The 20,917-nt window shown below is 41.7% G+C and overlaps 1 protein-coding gene across 2 annotated transcripts in view; it reads left to right on the top strand.

Moving 5' to 3' along the window:
* The first annotated feature begins 1,174 nt into the window (after positions 1-1,174).
* LOC137356137 (Fc receptor-like protein 5) overlaps positions 1,175-20,917 on the top strand; it is a 40,924-nt gene continuing 21,181 nt past the window's right edge. For both annotated transcript variants that reach the window (XM_068021939.1, XM_068021940.1), the window contains exons 1-4: positions 1,175-1,228; positions 8,559-8,673; positions 13,362-13,391; positions 15,525-15,776. In XM_068021939.1, coding sequence (XP_067878040.1) covers positions 8,601-8,673; positions 13,362-13,391; positions 15,525-15,776 — 355 coding nt within the window. In that variant the 5' untranslated portion in view covers positions 1,175-1,228; positions 8,559-8,600. The remainder of the gene's footprint in view (positions 1,229-8,558; positions 8,674-13,361; positions 13,392-15,524; positions 15,777-20,917) is intronic.

Below are 20,917 nucleotides of genomic sequence, written 5' to 3'. Positions count from 1 at the left end.
GAGTTGCGGATAATGATGAGGATTGTCAAAGGATACAGCAGGCTATAGATCGGTTGGAGACTTGGGCGGCGAAATGGCAGATGGAGTTTATTCCGGACAAATTTGAGGTAATACATTTTGGAAGGTCTAATGCAGGTGGGAGGTATACAGTAAATGGCAGAACTCTTAGGAGTATTGACAAGCAGAGAGATCTGGGCGTACAGGTCCACAGGTCACTGAAAGTGGCAACGCAGGTTGATAAGGTAGTCAAGAAGGCATACGGCATGCTTGCCTTCATCGGTTGGGGCATAGAGTATAAAAATTGGCAAGTCATGTTGCAGCTGTACAGAACCTTAGTTAGGCCACACTTAGAATATTGCGTGCAATTCTGGTCGCCACACTACCAGAAGGACGTGGAGGCTTTGGAGAGGGAACAGAGGAGGTTTACCAGGATGTTGCCTGGTCTGGAGGGCATTAGCTATGAGGAGAGGTTGAAAAAACTCGGATTGTTTTCACTGGAATGACGGAGATGGAGGGGCGACATGATAAAGGTTTACAAAGTTATGAGTGGCATGGACAGAGTGGATAGTCAGAAGCTTTTTCCCAGGGTGGAAGAGTCAGTTACCAGGGGATATAGGTTTAAGGTGCGAGGGGCATAGTTTAGAGCGGATGTGGGAGGCAAGCTTTTTACACAGAGGGTGGTGAGTGCCTGGAACTTGCTGCCAGGTGAGGTGGTGGAAGCAGATACGATAACGACGTTTAAGAGACATCTTGACAAATATATGAATAGGAAGGGAATAGAGGGATATGGGCCCCGGAAGTACAGAAGGTGTTAGTTTAGGCAGGCTTCAAGATCGGCGCAAGCTTGGAGGGCCGAATGGCCTGTTCCCGTGCTGTACTGTTCTTTGTTCTTTGTTTTTCATACTCACTCCATAGAGACACATTTTCTCCATGTGCCAATGGAAGCAATTAAAGCGTTACCCTAAATATCAGTAAAGCCACGATGACCACCTTTTATAACACATCGTCAGCACTGAGAATTTGAGACATTTCACTGAAGTGTACGTCTGATCTGCGATGGCCACACCTTTTCTGGGTCCCCTGAGTTCTTAGAAAAGAGAATTGCATCATTGGTTCCGAGAGATGAAGATTAACCTTTAGCTGGAGTGAGCTGGAGAATGCGCAGTGAGGTTCACAGCTTCAGACTGCTCTTGGGGAACTCGCTGCAGCCGCTGTCTCCTCATTCCATGTAAGTACTGCTTCGGGATTTGCGCAGGCACTCCATTGACTTTGACAGAGTTGAACCAAGTCAGCGGCTGAATATGGTAAGCATGTTTTGTCGGGAACAGAACTGGAGATGAACCAATGTGATAGGGAATACACCCTTTGTGTTTGGTTTAGTCGAATTTCTGTGGCTCCGAATGGAATTGTTCGCATTAATCTGACTAAATAGATGCTGCAATGAAACAAAGAGAAGGACAACTTTTTACATTATGATCCGTGGGTGTATTTCATAGCTGTCGGTTGCTCACTTTAAGGTGCACAACTAGCTGTAAAGGGAAAATGCAAGGCTGTAGAGGAAGAACAGGGGATTAGCACCAATTGTAAAGTTTATTCAAAGAGCCGACAGAGGCACGATGCGCCGAAAGGTCGTCTTCTGTGCTTTATGATTCTATGACCCCACTTTTCAGGGAAACTGGACACAGCTATAAGGTGATTGGTAGAAGGATTGTCGGGAACATGAGGAAAAACTTTTTCACCCAGAGGTTAGTGGGTGTCTGGAACTCACTGCCCGGATTGGCGGTGGAGGCAGAAACTCTCAACTCATTTGAAAGGTACCTGGACATGCACCTGAAGTGATGTAACCTGCAAGGGTACGGACCAGGTGCTGGAAGGTGGGATTCGATTGAGTGGCTAGTTTTATTCTGCCGGCACAGACATGATAGGCTGAATGGACTCCTCCTGTGCCATAATTGTTCAATGATTCTATGGTTCAAATCTGGGTCTGAAGCTCGTATCTTCACAGAGGGAATTGGATTTAGCCCCCACTCCCCCCAGAAGAGATCAAGGACATTTGATCCTTTCTTATCTTCTGTAAGTGAATCTCAAATATATGCCTTGTCTTTGAAAAGTTGCATCATTCACCTCCATATAATTATTATTGGCGTAAAAAGGCCAGTTCTGTAAGAGGCGTCATCACACTGTAATGATACTAACAGCATCTTAATGTCAGATATTCAATTCAAATGCCTTGAAATGTAATTCCTACCTTTCCATTTTAATCAGAACTTAGTACAATGATAGAGCTAAGCGCGTTTGGTTAGGGCAACAACAGACTTTTGCTTTCTACGAGACTCTGTCTGATTTAAAGATGCAACTGACTAAATACTGTTTCCAAACTTCAGTGTTTATTTTTATTTGTACGATTCATTAATCTTGCTTGAAGAAAATGCGTCAAAATCATATTGTTGTAGTACTTTTCTTAATAGAAATCAACAATTCAATGCATTTCAAGTTTCAACCTCGCCTCGGCGGTAACGGTTTTATTACCGCATTTTGCTAACGATGGCGAACTTCGCATTCATTCTTTCTGTAGCCCCATGTCAATCTGAGCCCATCTCGTTGACTGCTGATTCTGTATGGAACAAGCATGGTTACTGTTATATTTTAAAGCGAGACACTCTGAGAAACATGGAGAAAAGAGAGAGAAAGCAACGGATACTGAGTTAGAGGCAGCGACCAGAGAGAGAACAATAGAGAGAGGGAGGAAGAGAGAGAGAGAGAACAAATTAGACAGAGAAAGAGGAAGATATGCAGAAGGAGACACAGAATCAAAGGGATGCAACAAACAAAGAGACAGAGAAAGAATACCAGAAGGGGTGATAACGAAATGCAGAGAGATAGACACAGATTAACCAACACAATATAATCAAGACAGCCTTATATAAAGGGACAGCAATCGACAACCAGATGCAGGCAGTGGCATGGACACAGAGAAGGATGGAGAGAGATAACTCAACAGAAAAAGAAAAGATCATAAATCGGAAGAGTGGCAGTGAAACAGGGAGCGAAGACGAGAAGGAGAGAGTGAGAAAGGTGCGGGGAAAGTTAGAGAAAGGAAAACCTGCAGGTGGACAGGTGTCTAAAAATACAGCAAAGACAGAGAAAAAGTCAGACCGAGAGATTTTAAAAAATTATTCTTTCATGTGATGTGGGTGTCGCTTGCAAGGTCAGCATTAGCTGCCCATCCTTAATTGCCGTTAACAACTGAATGGCTCTTTCGGCCATTTCATATGGCAGTTAAGAGCGAGCAAGTTACTCTGGGTCTGGAGTCACATGTAAACAGACCAGGTAAGGATTACAGATTTCCTTCTCTAAAGAACTTTAGTGAGCCAGTTGTTTTTTTTTTACGACAATTGATGACATTTTTCAACTCCCGATTTTATGAATTAATTTAATTAAATTCCACGAGCTGCCGCAGTGACATTTAAACCTATGTCCCCGCGATAGTGGTGTGCGTCGCTGGATTAAAAGTTTAGAGACATTCCTACTGGGCCACCGTCCATAGGCAGTAAGGGGGAAAAACAGAGAGGGATGGAGCAGTAGTGTTTATGTTAACTCACCTTTACTATCATAAGTTTATTTTTTATTTTCTAGTGTCAGTCAGAAAACAAAAAAAGTAAAGTGTTAGCATGACACAATTTCCAACTACACGCGCATTCCAGTAACTTCTGCCTATCAGTGCATTAATGAAGGTGAAGGGAAAACACAGTGGCGCAGTGGTTAGCACCGTAGCCTCATAGCTCCAGCAACCCGGGTTCAATTCTGGGTACTGCCTGTGTGGAGTTTGCAAGTTCTCCCTGTGTCTGCGTGGGTTTTCTCTGGGTGCTCCAGTTTCCTCCCAAATGCCAAAGACTTGCTGGTTCACAGGAAAATTGGCTATTATAAATTGCCCCTAGTATAGGTAGGTGGTAGGGAAATATAGGGACAGGTGGGGATGTGGTAGGAATATGGGATTAGTAAAATGGGTGGTTGATGGTCGGCACAGACTCGGTGGGCCGAAGGGCCTGTTTCAGTGCTGTATCTCCAAACTAAACTAATATAATGTGACCTAAACCGACACCTTAAGATTATTAGGCAGGGAATTTTGTAGAAATTTATAGCAATGCATCTTCACTGTAAGTTTCATTCGCAGTTTACTCGAATTGCAAAAAGAAATATTGAGTTTTTTTAGTGCTTGCAATATTATTTTGCAGTAGAGCTTAAAATAACACATTGTGGACATGACTTGACCAGTTAAGTACTTGAAGCAGTCATGCTCTTGAAGCTTAATTGGACGCTTGATCAACATTTCAGTCGTTAACCAGTTAAATACAAATACATTTCGTCTCACTTATCTTTCAATCTTTTGCAAATGCATTTGCAAAGCTTGCAGCAAAGATGCATTGCCTTTTTTATCGTGTGATTTCCTGTTTACTGTGGTGTGAAGGACACTTTATGCCGTCTGCTGCTTGGTCAGCTCCTGTCTTCATGGATAGTGGTAAGCTTGACAACTCAGACAAGAATTGAGTTGATGATGGTTATGACGAGAGTAGAAACGAACACAAGACAAGCATGCCATTCAACCACTCGAGCCTGGTCTGCAGTTAAATTAGATTGGGTGGTTAGTGGTCTCACTCCGTTCCCCAGCCTGACAGCCATATTGCTTGATAAATTTACCCTTGGGAAATCTATCAATCTCAGTCTTGAAATCCCCTAATGTCCGTGAACATCTGTAGTATCTTAGGGTGATGAGTACAGAGATTGACTAACATATAAGTGGCACGTAGTTTGTTCATTTCTCTCCAAAATTGCTTGGTTTTAATTTTCAGATGACATCTGCTCATTGCTAATTCCACACACAGAGGAACTCGATTCTCGTAGCTGCCTGAACAAATCCATTAAAAACGTTTAACGCGTTGATTAAGCCATATTTGCAAACTTAACAGTCTTTCAGAAAACATGTGTTACTTGAAGATGAATCAAAGGAAGTGTGGAACAGATTAGCTGCCAACAGGGAGTAGTTGTCCTACAGGCAGAGGCATATGATAGAGATAGTAAATGAATACATTGTATCCAAATTCAGTGGAGAAGATGATGCTGCCAATTTCACAGTGAAACAGGCTGTGGTAGCGACACCAAACACATTAAAATAAATAAATAACCAATGGGTACTTCAGCGATACTCAAAGTAGAAAAGTCACCTTCTTTGGATGAGATAGAACCTAGGTAACTGAAGGCTGTAAATGTACAGATTCATGAAGCTCTGGCCACAATCTACCGAGCCCTCTTAAATTTCGGGCTGGTGCCAGAGAGCTGGAGGATTACAAATTTAACACCATTGGACACAAAATGCAAGGGGAGTGGGGAGGGGTGGAAATCTGGCAAATACAGGCCTGGCAACATGGTGTCTGTGATGGCTAAACGTTACCTACAATATTCCTGGACAGAATGAATTCGCACTGGGAACATTATGGGTTTGCACATGATAGCCTATATGGTAATGTTAAAAATTAATCACTTTTTGTCCCACTTGATTCAGCTATTTAGTGAGGTAAAGGGGAGAATTGAAGCAGATGGTATAGTTGATGTGATTTCCAAAAGACATTTGATAAAGTTGCATGATAATCTCATCAAAAGAGTGAAACCGCATGGAATTGAAAGAGCAGCGTGCAGAAAAAATCGGCTAACAGAAAGAAAGCCATGAGTCGTGGCGGGTTGATTTTTCTTTCTGGACCAGAGGGAAAGATATAGTGCTCTTCCTCATGCTTCGGTGGGGGAACCACTGAATTTCTTGAGATGCATTAATGAACCGTTAATGAACTTGCACATAAAGGATACAATTCCAAGGTTTTCAGATGGAAATGTATTAAATTATGTCAGTGAGTGATGGAGTCATTTACTGTACAGAAGGAGGCCATTGGGTCCATTGAGCCCATGCTATTTTCCACGGAGCTATCCAGTCAGTCCCACACTCCACTCAATCCCCGTAGCCCTGCAAGTTTATTTCCTTCAAGTGCGATTCCAAATTTCTAACAATTTTTACCCTATCCATTGCCTCTACTCCCCCTTATTCTACTGATAGTTTGTCAGATTCTTCTTCCTTAATAAACACCAAAGTATTCATTAAGTAGTCTAGCCTTGCTCTGTATCCCTAAGCATATATTGTGCACTTTGTCCCTATTAGGCTGAATTCCACAACTGCTCTTACTATTGACACGCCAATAGAATATGTTTGTGTTCCATTTTATATTGACTGCCATCCTATTCCCATATTGTCGCTTTGACAGTCTTACTTTCTGCTTCACTTCCCCTCTAAACATATTATAATTGGCCTGGTTCTCGTTGAAGAATTCACTTGACATGCATCATACAGCCTCTTTTTTGTTTCATCATAATCTCTATCTCCCTGGTCATCCAAAGAACCGAGTTATTAGTTGCCCTACCTTTCGCCCTTGTTGGTAACACACCGACCCTGTACCTTGAACACCTGTTCCTTAAAGATACCTCGTTGTTCTGTTGCAGTTTTCCAGACAGTCTTGAGTTCCATTTCATCCTGGCTAAATCCTGTCACAACGCACTCAAATTTGACCTCTTCCAATCTGGACGTTCTACCTTATATCTTTTCGTGCTCTTCTGCATTACGAGTGTAGAATTTATTGTACGATGATTGCTGTTACTCAAGTGCTCCCCAGCAGTCACTTGGTCCTGCTCATTTCCCAGCACCAGATCCAGCAATGCCTCCTTTCCCGGAGGCCTAGACTAATGATACAAAGTCACGAGTTCAACAACAACAACAAATTATATCCAAAGCAGCAGGGGGAATTAAATTAAATTAATTCAGTGAAGTCTTTGTTAAAAAGCTAGCATCAGCAATGGTGACAATGATAATACATAGTTGTTGCAAAATCACCTAATTCAGCAATGTCCTTCAGCAGAGGAAATTTACCATCTTTAGTTGGTCTGGGCTATATCAATTGAAGGTCCTCAATAAAGTGCTTAATTGGCAATTACTCTCTGAAATAATCTAGCAACCCATTAGATTGTATTCAAGAAGGTGGTTCACTACCACCTCCTCAAAACGGGCAATTAGAAATGGGCAACAAGTTCTACATTCTACAACCTTGTTTTTTATATTGTTATAGTTACAGACAGTACAACAGGATGCGTAAGAATGGCAGGCCTGAACTAGCAGGACAGTTTCCCTACGGATTACAACCCGGAACCAATAGGACAGTAACAGTACTAAGTGGATGCCTGTACCATTGGGGCAGTGCAGATGCACTATATACATGTGTCATACTTGCAAGGTAGCCAAAGGCTTATACACCTGCTCATGGTTGCACTGATAGGGTTAATCGATTCATACAGCATCTATTTATTAATTTGAATGGTACACCACAACAACTAATATTGCTTCACACATTTTTCGCACATTGTCTGCATGAGTGGATGTTATATGCCTTTATCCTCTTGATCAGGTCTTTCTCTGTGTTAGCAGTTCCCATAAATCATATGGAATAAAATCTGCAGAGATGTTTCTGACCTGCACTGCAGCTGTTCACTTCTGATAAGAATTCATTTAACTGTTGACAGAGCTAAGTAGATTTTCAGCGTTCGGATGGACAACATCATTGCATATGTTGTAATTTCCTCAGTTCACAAATGCACTCACCAGTTGCACTTATCTTCCTCTGCAGTCGCCTTGAGCATAGGCAGCGCAGTCCACATCTGTGGGTGTGTCTCGGGGTACTCATTGTCACCTCAATCTACGTAAGTAGAGGTTCAGGATTTGCAAGCGCATGTGGCTAATATAGAACCATAGAACCATAGACGGCCATTCAGCCCGTCGTGTCCGTGCTGGTCGAAACAAAAAACTAACCACTCAATCTAATTCCAGCTTCCAGCACCTGGTCCATAGCTTTGCAGTTTACAGCACTTTAGGTGCACGTCCAGGTACCTTTTAAAATAGTTGAGAGTTTCTGCCGCCACTACTATTCCTGGCAGTGAATTCCAGACACCCACCACCGTCTGGCTGAAAACGTCTTTCCTCATGTCCCCTCTAATCCTTCTACCAAACACCTTAAATCTGTGCACCCTGGTAATTTAATTCTCTGCTAGGGAAACAGGTCATTCCTGTCTACTGTATCTCGTTCCCTATATTGAACCATGCAAGGGGCTGAATGTTGGCCGTTACATTTGTTGGGAGAAAGAATGCGAAACCGACCAATGTGCTTAGGAAGGATATGCTACATGTTTGACAGAAATGATTTGTTTAGGTGTTCAGTGGAAATGTTCACACAAATCTGATGAAACAAAGGGTGCAATCAAGCAAAGAGAATTATAATGCCTGATTATTATACACAGTTGGCTATTTCTGTCTTTGTGGCCAAGTTGACTCCAAGTGAATAGATACTAGTCTGTGGGGTAAGCGTACTGGAACGGAAACAATTGTCAAGTTCTTTCAAAGGACAGGCGCAGACACGATGGGTCGAATAGCCTGCTTCTGCCCTGTATGATTTTATGATTTCACTTCTCAGGTAAACAGAACAGGAAGTGACTGATCCGAAGCACTCACCTGTATGGAGGGAGCTGCAGCCCTATTTGGACACACCACATGCGAAATGAAGTGCATCTGTCTCCTTCAGATCTTCTGTAAGTGGATGTTAAATATTTGCATTGCTTTTCAAAATCTGCCTAATTCACCACGAAAGTGTAATCAGAGTAAAATCGCTAATCCTCTAACATGGTCAATCGCAATGAATTGCCACTGACAGTGATATGAAGGTCAGACGAAACAAAACAAAACTCAATTAAATTTGACCCAAATATATTGCCTTGAAATCTCATTTCTATGCTTTCGTGTTAACTGGGATTTAGCACAACAACAGATTTAAGTTTGGCCAGTCAGAGTAGTAGGATTTCTTGTTACTTTCCTTTCCTCTAAGAGGCTACCACTTCAGTATTGGACGCTGAATCCCACTTAATGTCGCTTCGAAACTGAGACATAATTATTATGTATCTGCTTTAAAATTTCATTGTAGTTGTGTTTACCGAAGAGATAAGCATTTTTATGGACTCCATATCAAGTGTCAGCAGTGTTTCATTCTACAATGGCTAACTTCTGTTACTAACCGTGGTAAAATTTATGGCTCGTGGTTTCTTTCGGTAGATGTTAATAATGGCTTTATCCTTGCACTAACCTTTAGTTTGGCACAGGCACGCGTACTGTTGAAAATCTGTTGTACGGAGGCAGAGAGAGGCAGTGAGAAGCACACGCACCAGTACAGCCTCTGAAAAAGATACCCCAGATAGACGCAGAGAAACATAGAGAGAGAGAGCGAAAGGGAGAGAGCAAGATAGCGAAAGAGGAAGATAGACACATGAGAGGGAGCGACTCAATGGGATAAAGCAGGGGACAGATACAGATGACTCAGAGTGAGACAGTGTGACAGCGAGAAAGGCAGAAAGAGAGACAGAGAGCAACATAGCCACAGAAAAAAAACACCGATAAGATGAGAGACCAGAGCTGACAGGTCCAGAGAGTGACAGATAGCAAGATGGCGAAAGCGAGTGACAGAGCGAGAAAAAAGATCAGTGTTTTCTTCAACTCGACTTTACATAGATTTTGTTAATTTTTTGGTATCAGAGAGAAAATATGTAGTCATGTACCAGCGCGACACGATTTCATACTTCATAATGGTTCCATAAACTGTTGCTTATCCTTGGCTTAGAAAAAACTGAAGAGAAGCAATAAATATGATTTTACTCCATGTAAATTGAAGGCTTTATGAGACAGGATATTTCATAGTGGCGAATCTCCAGTGTTAGGTTACCTAACATGTACGAGAACCTAGAGAAAATTGATAATTTTACTGATATGTCATTGAGGCTGCCTTTCGATAACATGCTGCTGTCAGTATTCTGTTGTCTTGTTAAGGTGCAGAAAAGAGGAACAGAGGCAGAGTTTGCATCGGTCATGTACTAACAACTCTTCGACCAGAATCCCATCTATTTTAGTTACTTGAAATTAGTTTGGAACCTTGTTAGCCTCAACATGTAAACCTATCAAATTCTAACAGGACTTGACAGGGTAGATGCAGGAAGGATGTTCCCGATGCTGGGGAGTCCAGAACCAGGGGTCATAGTCTAAGGATAGGGGCTAAACCATTCAGGACTGAGATGAGGAGAAATTACTTCACCCAGAGAGTGGTGAACCTGTGGAATTCACTACCACAGAAAGCAGTTGAGGTCAAAACATTGTATGTTTTGAAGAAGGTGTTAGATATAGCTCTTGGGGTTAAAGGGATCAAAAGAAATGGGGCGAAAGCGGGAACAGGTTACTGAGTTGGATAATCAGCCATGTTCATAATGAATGGTGTAGCAGGCTCGAAGGGCCGAATGGTCTACTCCTGCTCCTATTTTCTATGTTCCTATGTTAATGTATTCCACATCTGAATGCGGCAGATGTTATTTGGCTTTAACTATTCTTAAAGAGGCAGTTCTTTGTGATATACGGGCCCTAGTGTTTCTTATAATTCCTAGTGCACAGAACACAATTTGAAGAAATAATTAACCAGTTTAAATAACTGAAACAGTCACACTAGTTCACCCTATCTCGATAAACCAAAGGATCTATTTGTTGACAATTAAATCGAAACGCATCTACATTGATAATTGCCCCTATTGCAATTCTTGTTTCAAAAACCTGTCAGCAACGTTCATCGCCTTAGCAGTGTGGTTCTTGTGATCTGAAGCACGGGAAAAAGTTTTCAGCTCCCTGTAGCCCGGTCCTAAACTGCGTTCAAGGGCTAGAATGGCAATCCAGACAATTGTGTAATAATAATAATGATGATGAAAATTTGTTTACAGCTATTTAATAATTTCGAAACATAAACAGACCATTCAGCTCTTCGAGCCTGTGATGGCAGTGCTGTACCTCAACCCCATTTACCTAGCTTTGCTTGAAATGCGTTTACTCAATACACAACTACAACGTATCCACCTCAGTTTTGAAGACTTAAATTCATTACGTACATCTACAGCCACTTTGGAAAGAATTGCAATTTTTCAATAACCAGAATGTTGAAGGAGCTGTCTGTAGAGATATTGTAAGCATTGGTGGTTACCTTTCAAAATTTTATTGATTCTTGAAAGTTTTCTGCAGACTGCAAAATAGCAAATGTAACCGCACAATCTCGAAAAAGGAAAGGAGAGAGAAAACTGGGAACGACGGAGCTGGAGGGACTACATGACAGAGGTTTATGAGTGGCATGGACAGAGTGGATAGTCAGAAGCTTTTTCCCAGGGTGGAAGAGTCAGTTACTAGGGGACATAGGTTTAAGGTGCGAGGGGCAAAGTTTAGAGGGGATGTGCGAGGCAAGTTCTTTACACAGAGGGTGGTGAGTGCCTGGAACTTGCTGCTGGGGGAGGTGGTGGAAGCAGGTAGGATAGCGATGTTTAAGAGACATCTTGACAAATACATTAATAGGATGGGAATAGAGGGATACGGTCCCCGGAAGTGGAGAAGGTTTTAGGTTAGGCAGGCATCAAGATCGGCGCAGGCTTGGAGGGCCGAATGGTCTGTTTCGGTGCTGTACTGTTCTTTGTTCTTTGAAATACAGACCTGTTAGTTTGACGTCAGTAGCAGGAATAAAATGTCAGAATATCATATAAAGGATGTGATAAGTCGACACTTAGAAAATAATGACATGATTGGACACAGTAAACATGGTTTATGAATGGGAAACATGTTTGACAACTTATTAGATTTTATTGGGGATGTTCCTGGTAGCATAGATAAAGGAGAACCAGTGGTGTATTTGGATTTTCCGAAGGTTTTTGATGAGCTTCCATACAGGAGGTTAATAAACAAAATTTGAGCAGATGGGATTTATGAGATACACTGGTATAGACTGAGAATTGGTTAGCAGGCAGAAAACAGAGAGTAGGAAAATGGGCCATTCGCAGTATGGCAGGTTGTTACTGGTGGGGTACCACAAGCATCAGTGCTGGGGCCTCAGCTGTTTTCAAATGGTTTGGATGTGGGGACCAAATGTAATATTTCCAAATTTACTGATGACACAAAACTAGCTGAGAATGCATGCTGTGAGGAGGATGCAAGGAGGTTTCAAGGGGACTGGGACAGCCTAGTGAATGCGCAAGAAAATGGCAGATGGATTTAAATGTGAATAAGTGTGAAGTTATCCACTTTGATAGGAAAAGAGAAACACAGAGTATTTCTTAAATGGTAGGAGGTTGGGAAGTGTTGATGTCCAGAGGGCCCTGCGTGCCCTTGTTCATGAGTCACTAAAAGTTAGCATGCAGGTGCAGCAAGCAATTAGGAAGGCAAATGGTATAGTGGTCTTCAGAACAAGGAGTTTTGAGTACAGGAATAAAGATGTCCTGCTTCAATTGAATAGAGCCTCGGTGAGACCGCACCTGGAGTATTGTGCACAGATTTGGTCTTCTCATCTAAGGAAGGATATCCTTGCCATAGAGGGAATGCAATGGAGTTTCCCCAGATTGGGCCTTGGGATGGCGGGATTGTCTTATGAGGAAAAATTGAAGAAAGAACTGGGTCTGTATTGTCTCGAGTTTTGAAGAATAAAAGGTGATCTCATTGAAACTTACAACAATCTTATAGGGCGTGACAGGATGTATGTGGATATGATGTTTCCCCTGGCTGGTGAGTCTAGAACCAGAGGGCACGGTCTCAGAATAAGGGGCAGGCCATTTAAGACTGAGATGATGAGGAATATCTTCAGTCAGGGGGTAATGAATCTTTGGAATTTTCTACTCCAGAAGCATGTTCAAGATTGAAATCGATGGATATCTGGATACGTATGATATCAAGGGATATGGGGATAGTGCGGGAAAGTGGCACTGATGTAGATGATCAGCCAGGAACTAATTTTATGATGAAGCAGGCTCGACGGACTGAATGGCCAACTCCTGCTCCTGTGTTCCTATGTTCCCACTGTGTGAAAAAAGCACCGCCTCGATTTCATTCTAAATGGCCGAACTCTAAATGTAATGAAATTTTCGGTTGATATTGCCAATTCAGTGGCTCTCAGAACAATGCATCATTTCATGTTTTGTGATTTTCCTTTCATCTGGCAATAAATGTTCCGCTTAGTCTTCTTGTTCTTCAGAGGGTAAGTGCGAATAATTTGATGTACTAACATGGTGCAGTTCCTTCAATAGAACTTAACATCAGGCGGCATGTATAGCATGGTGTCTCTGCTAAGTAGAACATCAGCCACTGGATGTTTCCTCGATTTAGTAGCCTAACAGCTTAGCAGCTTAGGTTACAGTTAATGATTTTCCTTTTCTCGTTGCAGTGCAAATTACTCTTCATGGGACCACACAAGGTATGATGAAAATAGTATTCATTATTGGTAATAATTCAGCTTGTTGATTGAACTCTTCTAGCTTATACTTATAGGAGAGTACTTTTCAGCTAGTTGCTCGAGCACAAAACCAATGCTACTCCACCTATGAGAGAAACGTCTGCTTTTCATTGTCATTGACTTCAGTGGGAACGTAAATCAGGGAGTTTCTACGATGATCAGCCAATCCAATACCCAATGTTTAGACTCCGTGCCAAGTTTACATTCCATCATAATATACAAAAGACAAAGTAACTTTTAACTAAGGGTTAATTGCTTGCATTAATGTGTGTTAGGGATATATGGATTTACAGTGACACACTAACTGCTTAGTAATGGCCTTATCTGTGATTGATACTAAGGAAATAGAGATGGCAAGATCAAGGGGGTGGCCATGAAGGCGGATTGATGAGTTAACATGGAGGGTGAGATTAAGGGAGGAGAAGAAGGCGGTGAACCAATTCAGAGGAGAGAGAGCATGAAGAGTAGAGAAAGAGATTGAAATCACTAAGGTTGGGAAGTCCTTCGTTACAGAGCTTGAGGGAGGAAAAAAAAGAAAATATTTTGGTGAGATTTTCATTATCATGCTTGGAAAACAATAATAACGAACAAGAGGTGGGAGATTTGAAACAAAGTGAAATGCTCAATGAAGGGGAACGTGCCAGAGCATTGCGGTGTCAGGCCGAGCCGTGATTTGGTGATGTGCCCACAACACACGTATTGGCAGGGCAGGTGTCGGAAGGTGTAGCCAAGTGCAGTATTTCCTCAGATGGGTACTGTCATCAGCCCACAGCCAGGTTTCCATTTCGGCCATGATATCGATGGCCATCCACAATAGGTTGATGGAAAGCAACAGCCTTTTTCACAAGTGAGCACACATTCTGGACCGAGATGATTAGAGGGGCTGTGAAAGCTGGTCGACTAGCAGAGACAATAGGCTCAACAGTCGGTGAGATGCTTGGATGGGAAGGAGATTGGCAAGAATTTCCCCCAGCGGAAACGTAGTGTGAAACTTTGGAAGAGATAGTAAAATGGAGTAATTGGGGTTTCTGCGCCGAATGAGACAACACTGAGTGTCTGAATGAATAATTTGAAGGATGCAAATAGAGGCACAAAATAAAGCAGTAGGTTTATCTAAGAGGGGGTCGAACATGAGACGGTGACAAGGGAGCAGGAATGCCGACTAATGCTGCAGCATTCGGTTAAGAAATGGGAAGGACAGAGTATTTGATAGTGGAGTAGTGAAAGGACCTATTATGATATATGTTAGGGGTCTAGAGTGGGTCATGAAATAATAAATTAAAAAATCAAATAGAGTAAATAAAGTGATGGGCTCGGGCGAGGTGTAGCAGACAAAATGGGTACATTAACGGACAAAGGTAAAGCTCAAGTTACATCAGTCTGTTTACATAAAAATCGATATACTGAAAGGCTCGTTAGTAAATTGGAAACATGAAATAGATAGGAGATAATAGGGAGGAGTCCATAGTTAAATTCAGTGGTCCTGTGGTGGGAAAACGATGGAGTTGGGAGGGTAAAGTCAAGTGATCAATTCACAGTGGCAGCGTTGGTAAGAAATTGTCTTAGACAGTAAAAAAGGAAGAGATTAGTTGGGAATAGTTGGTTTTCTAAATGGAGGGCCGTATGCAGTGGTGTCTCACATGGTTACGTGTTAGGATCAGTGCTCTGTCTGATAAATATTAACTATTCGGACTTGAGTGTGTAGGAAAAACAATCATCATAAAGGAAGATTTGGACAGAGTAAATAAGGAGACACTGTTAAAATTTAAGGAGATAAGTATAAAGACCCATTAGGCCAGATACAGGTAGCGATCTGTGACGCCAGACATAGGTCCTTCTCATACTGGAAGTGGGCACAGTCTCAGCGCTAATGGGATGGTAAGCCACCGATCCCAGTTCAAGGCCGTCACCACCCGATTTCACCAATTTATAATCGGTTGGTGAACAGAAAGTTCAATCAAGAGGTAGCCGACAGGTACGGCCTGGTTTGGGCACTGCGTAGAAATATCCACTGTGTTCACAACAGTGCACATTGCGAACCTTGGAAGTGCCAATATTGTTTGTTATAAATTCATTTTATTGTATTTTTTTCAGCTCAAGACCTGGAACTGCTGGTTATTAATCCCAGCAATGGAGTTTTCAAAGAAGGAGAGAAATTGAAACTGCAGTGTCGATACAGTGCCGGACTTGCATGCATTTATTGGTTTAAGGATGCTATCAGGATCAGTGTATGTTCAAATTATATTTATGAAGTGCTTATGGACAGTAATAGTGGAGGATCTTACCAGTGTGGAGTAGTATTCAGCCGTTGGCAGAAGAGTAAGCCTGTGGATGTGGTCACCATCGGTAGGTAAACTTTGACAATTATACTTATAGAAAAAATAGAACATTTGAATCTCTTTACCGTCATTCACATCCTCCAGTCATTTCCGCAGGTTTGTTGTACTGTCATGGCTGCAATTTTGGATCGGCAGTAGCCACTTTGCCTAGAACAAGGTCCTGCACATGCCGTTGACCAGATAACATGTTTCATTTATGCTCGGGATAAGCATTGCTCCTTAGAGAGGAACTTGCTTTGATTTCAAAAGGTGGTTTATTGGGCAGTGTAGAACGCGACTATATGGAAAAAGGTACTCATAATACTGGAGCTCGAACCTAAGGACCGACTGCCTCAGAGTGGAGTGAGCTATCTACTGGGCTGAGCTTGTTGCATGGATTCCTGCTAAGGAGTATGTGCACTGAAATAGGCCACAATGGGTAGATAAACTTTCACAGCGAATCGGTCAGCTCCTCTACAGAAATACTAGCTTATAGAGAGGAGATCATGTTATATGGGATGTGAAACATATTCAATTTTCGGAAGTAAACTACCAGGAACTGTTCATTTTTCCCCAAAGTTTAAATGGCCATTAGTGATGTTCTCACACAGCTTCTGAAACTTGTTCTTAGGATTTTGATTTTCACTCATTTCAAGGGAGACATAATATACTATTCATCCATTGAAGAGAGGCTCTTTGAAATAGCAGGTAAATTAAATTAATCACTGAACATTCGGTATCTCTCCTGCAGTAATCCAGAGATCATCCCATTGGTATTTGTGGGACCTTGCTCTGTGCAAAATAGCTATCTTCGTTTTACATTATATCCATGAATGCAATTCAGAAAGGTACTTCATTGCTGATGAAACACTTTGGGAGGTGTTGAGAGTGTGAAAGGCATTGTGTAAACACAAATATCCTTTTGTTATCTGAGAATTGTTGGGCTGTATCCAAGCTGCGCTGTGCTAACTGAAGAAATGTGACAGTGACTACCATGATTAAATGTTACTTCTCCGGATGCTCCAAAGGGAAGATAAATGTCAACTTCTCAATCGTTGTTAAACATTCATTCAATATTTGGTGCTGCATCTGCTGTCCGTTATAAAACCATACCAAACATGCTCTTCATTGGTCATGAGTATAGTCCGCTTCGTCCTTTGACGCCCCTTGCAAAGTCGACTTTTACCCTGAGACAGTTTCCTGCTGACGTCAGCCTACCCTCAGTTCAGTCCTTGTCTCGAAAAATGAAAAGAAACGGTGCAAGTTAATTCAAACATTTAATCGGTCCACAGTGTATTCTGTAATGAGAAAATTAGTCTGGAAGATAAGTGACAGGTTCCTTGATCAATAAGTTGTGGTACCAACCAACAATAAAGCTGTATTATATCTAGGATTGCGCAATGAAGTCGGTTTAATGAATAACCTCATAGCAAAATATCCGTTGAGAAGAAAACCTGATTATAATACAAATGAATTCCTTATTAAGTTTGAAAGCTATAGAGTTCAGTCCTGAACAGCAATCGTAAACTTAAATGAAGCCAATTACATAGTATAAGAGGAGATCTGATTAAGGTTGCTTGGAAAAATAGACTGGAAGGTAAGGTGGCCAATAAACAGTGGGAAACATTTGCAGAGTTAAAATGTTCAACAAAAATATAAGGAAAAGTAAAACAGAAACAGCAGGAAAGTTCCAAAGAAGGGTCACTGACCCGAAACGTTAACTCTGATTCTCTCTCCACAGATGCTGCCAGACCTGCTGAGTATTTCCAGCATTTCTTGTTTTTATTTTAGATTTCCAGCATCCGCAGTATTTTGCTTCTAATTTAGGAAAGATCAATCCATGGTTTATGTGGGAATTTGGAAATACTATCGCATTAAAATAAGAGGCTTGTAATGCTGCACAAAGGATTAAGAGCATTATAGAGACTAGCAAAGAGCAATACATTTAATAAAAGGGGAAACTAGAAAATGAGTTTTAACTAGGCAGGAATATAAAAGCAGATTATAAGTTATTTCACAACTATATGAAAAGGAGGAGAGTAGCTAAACGAAACGTTGGACCCTGAGAGGCAGAGTCAAGAGAAATAATCACGCAAAACGAGCAAATGTCAGAGACATTTAGCAAATATTTTATCTCTGGCTTCACAGTAGAATGGACAAATTGCATGCCATAAATAGAGGGTTACTAATGGGAAAATAAGAGTGAGGAAATTGAGGCAATTACTACTAGCAAAGAAAAGGTATTGGAGAAATGTAAGGGATTAAAAGCGCAGCCATCTCCAGGACCTGATGGCCAGCATCCAAGTGATCCTGAAAGATATTGCTGCAGAGAGAGTGCATGCACAGGTTATGATTTTCAAAATTCATGAGATTCTAGAATGTTCCCAGAGGACTGGAAGTTAGCAAATATAATTCTGATATTGAAGAAAGTGGGGATAGATAACACATGGAAATACAAGCTGACAAAAACAGAAAATGCTGGAAATCCTCATCTGGTCAGGCAGCATCTGTGGAGAGAAAAGCAGAGTTAACGTTTGAGTGTCGATGAGTATTTCCATCATTTTCTGTTTTTCTGACAGATTTCCAGCATGAACATTACTTTGCTTTTGTGTTGAAATCCAAACCAGTGGTCGGAAAAATGTTGGAATCTATTAATGAGGAAATTTCAGTCATGCACTTAGAAAATCTTAGTATGACGAGACAAAGTCAACAAAGTTTCACGATGGGGAAATAGTGTTTGGCATATTGAACTCGTGGGGTAGATAAAGGGAGCCAGCAGATGTGGTAGACTTGGATTTCCAAAGGCATTCGATAAGGTGTCACACAAGATAATGGTTTATAGAGTATATTAAAATGGATGGACGAATGTTTAACAGAGTAGGGATAAACGGGGCATTTTCACGTTGGAAGGCTATAACTAGTGGAGTGCTGCAAGGATCAGTGCTGGGCCCTCAGCTATTTGCCATCGATATTAATGGCTTAGATCAAAAGAACGAGAGTAATTGCCCCAAATTTGCTGCTGCTGCAAAACTAGGTGGAAATGCAAGCTATGAGGAGGACACAAAGAGTCTGCAAAGAGATATAGACAGGTTAAGTGAATGGGCAACAACGTGGCAGATGGAATATAATCTGGTGAATTGTGAAGTAATTCATTTGGTAGTCAGAACAGAAAAACACAATGCATTTTAAAGTGTGTAAAACTTCTAAATGTTCATGTTCAGAGATACATGTGTGTACTATTTTCAAGGAACACAGCAACTTAGCATGCAGATACAGAAAGCAATTAGGAAGGCAAATGCAAGGACATTGGAGTTAAAGAATAAGGAAGACTTGCTCACATTCTGCAGGCCTTTGGTGCGACCACACCTGGAGAACTGTGAGCAATTTTGTTCTCTATATCTAATACAGGAAATACTTGGCTTGGAAGTTGTACAGCGAAGGCTCACCAGTTTGGTTCCTTGGATGAGAGGTTTGTCCAATGATGAGAGACTGAGTAAACTGGTCCGATACTCGTTGGAGTTTAGAAGAATGAGACATGATCTCAGAGAAGTCTTGCTTCAATTGTATGGAAACTTGGTTAGACGTACCGGGAGTACTGTATGCAATTTTGGTCCCCTTACCTTAGGAAAGATATTATTGCCATAGACAGAGTCCAACGAAAGTTCATCAGACTTGTTCCCTCGTTGGCAGGACTGTCCTATGAAGAGAGATTGGGGGAACTGGGCCTGTATTCTGTCGAGTTAAGAAGAATGAGAGGTGATCTCATTGACACCTAAAAAATGCTTAATGGGGTAGACATGGTAAATGCAAGTAAGATGCTTCCCCTGGTTGGAGAGTGTAGAACCAGGGGTCACAATTTAAAAAAAAAAAGGGGAAGCCACTTAGGATAGAGATGAAGAAAAATTCCTTTACTCAGAGGGTTGTGAATTTTTTGGAATTCTCTACCCCAGAGGGCAGTGGAAGCTCTGTTATTGAGTATGTTTAAAGCAGAGATTGACAGATTTATAAACACCAATGACATTAAAGGATAAGGGGATAGTGTGTGAAAAAGTCATTAAGGTGGACGATCAGCCATGATCGTACTGAATGGCGGAGCAGGATTGATGGGCTGAATGGCCCACTCCTGCTCCTATCTTCCTATGCTGCTATGTTCCTATGAAACATACAACATTCTGACAAAGTAGATACTGAGAGGTTGTTTTCCCCTAGTCGGGGAATCTAGATCAAGGGGGCACAGCCTGAGGATAAGAGACCGAGCATTTAGAACTGAGATACGGACACATTTCTTCACTCAGAGGGTTATGAATGTTTGGAATTGTCGACGCCAGAGGGCTTTGGGTGGTTTATCATTGATTATTTTCAAACCTGACATCGATATATGTTGGATCTCTCAGGGAATCAAGGAATAGGGAGATCGGGAAGGAAAGTGGAGGTGAGGTAATCGATCAGCCATGATCGTATTGAATGGTGGAGAAAGCTCGAGGGGTCGAATGGTCTAACCCTGATTCTCTTTCTTATGTTATTAAATTCCAAATGGATTGAAACTCAGGAGTCTTTTATAATGGGAGCTGCTCCACAGTCGCCTATTTTCTTTATGATATTAAAAGTGAACATCCCCTCCAATGTATCTTTCTTGCCCTCCAATCCAAGAGGGAGCAGTTGGATTGGCGGCTGCAGGACTGCCCTCTTTGCTGCCTCTCTAAGAACAAATTATGATGTCCTGCAGAAAGGATGACAGGACATTCCTGAGGGATTGCGCCCGCTTAGCTCTTTTAAATTCACTGGGGGTGCAATGGAAAACCCCATTAATGAGTGCATTAGATTCCTGCTTCATGCATGCAGGAGCTATAGAGGCGGAGTGAACACAGTCCTAGGCTATTCCCAAGTTCTTTCACTAATCCATATTGCAACAACGCACTCAAATAGTGTCATGGAACAGGCCATGCCACGATTCTAAGCGGTTGACTCGACATATATTTGTGGTAACATACAGCACAGGAGTAGATCATTCGTCCCAATAGGTTTGTTCTGGCTTTTTGAAAAAGCTATTCAATTAGTCTCCTCCCCAACCCATATAGCCTCATCTTCCCTCAGGCAATTTTGCCAATTGCGTTAAATGGCGGTCCTCTCCTTACTAGACGTTATTCCAATGGAAGCAGTTACAACTAA

This window comes from Heterodontus francisci, chromosome 45 (assembly GCF_036365525.1).
Source record: "Heterodontus francisci isolate sHetFra1 chromosome 45, sHetFra1.hap1, whole genome shotgun sequence".
NCBI lineage: Eukaryota > Metazoa > Chordata > Chondrichthyes > Heterodontiformes > Heterodontidae > Heterodontus > Heterodontus francisci.
This window is presented reverse-complemented; position numbering and strand designations above follow the sequence as displayed.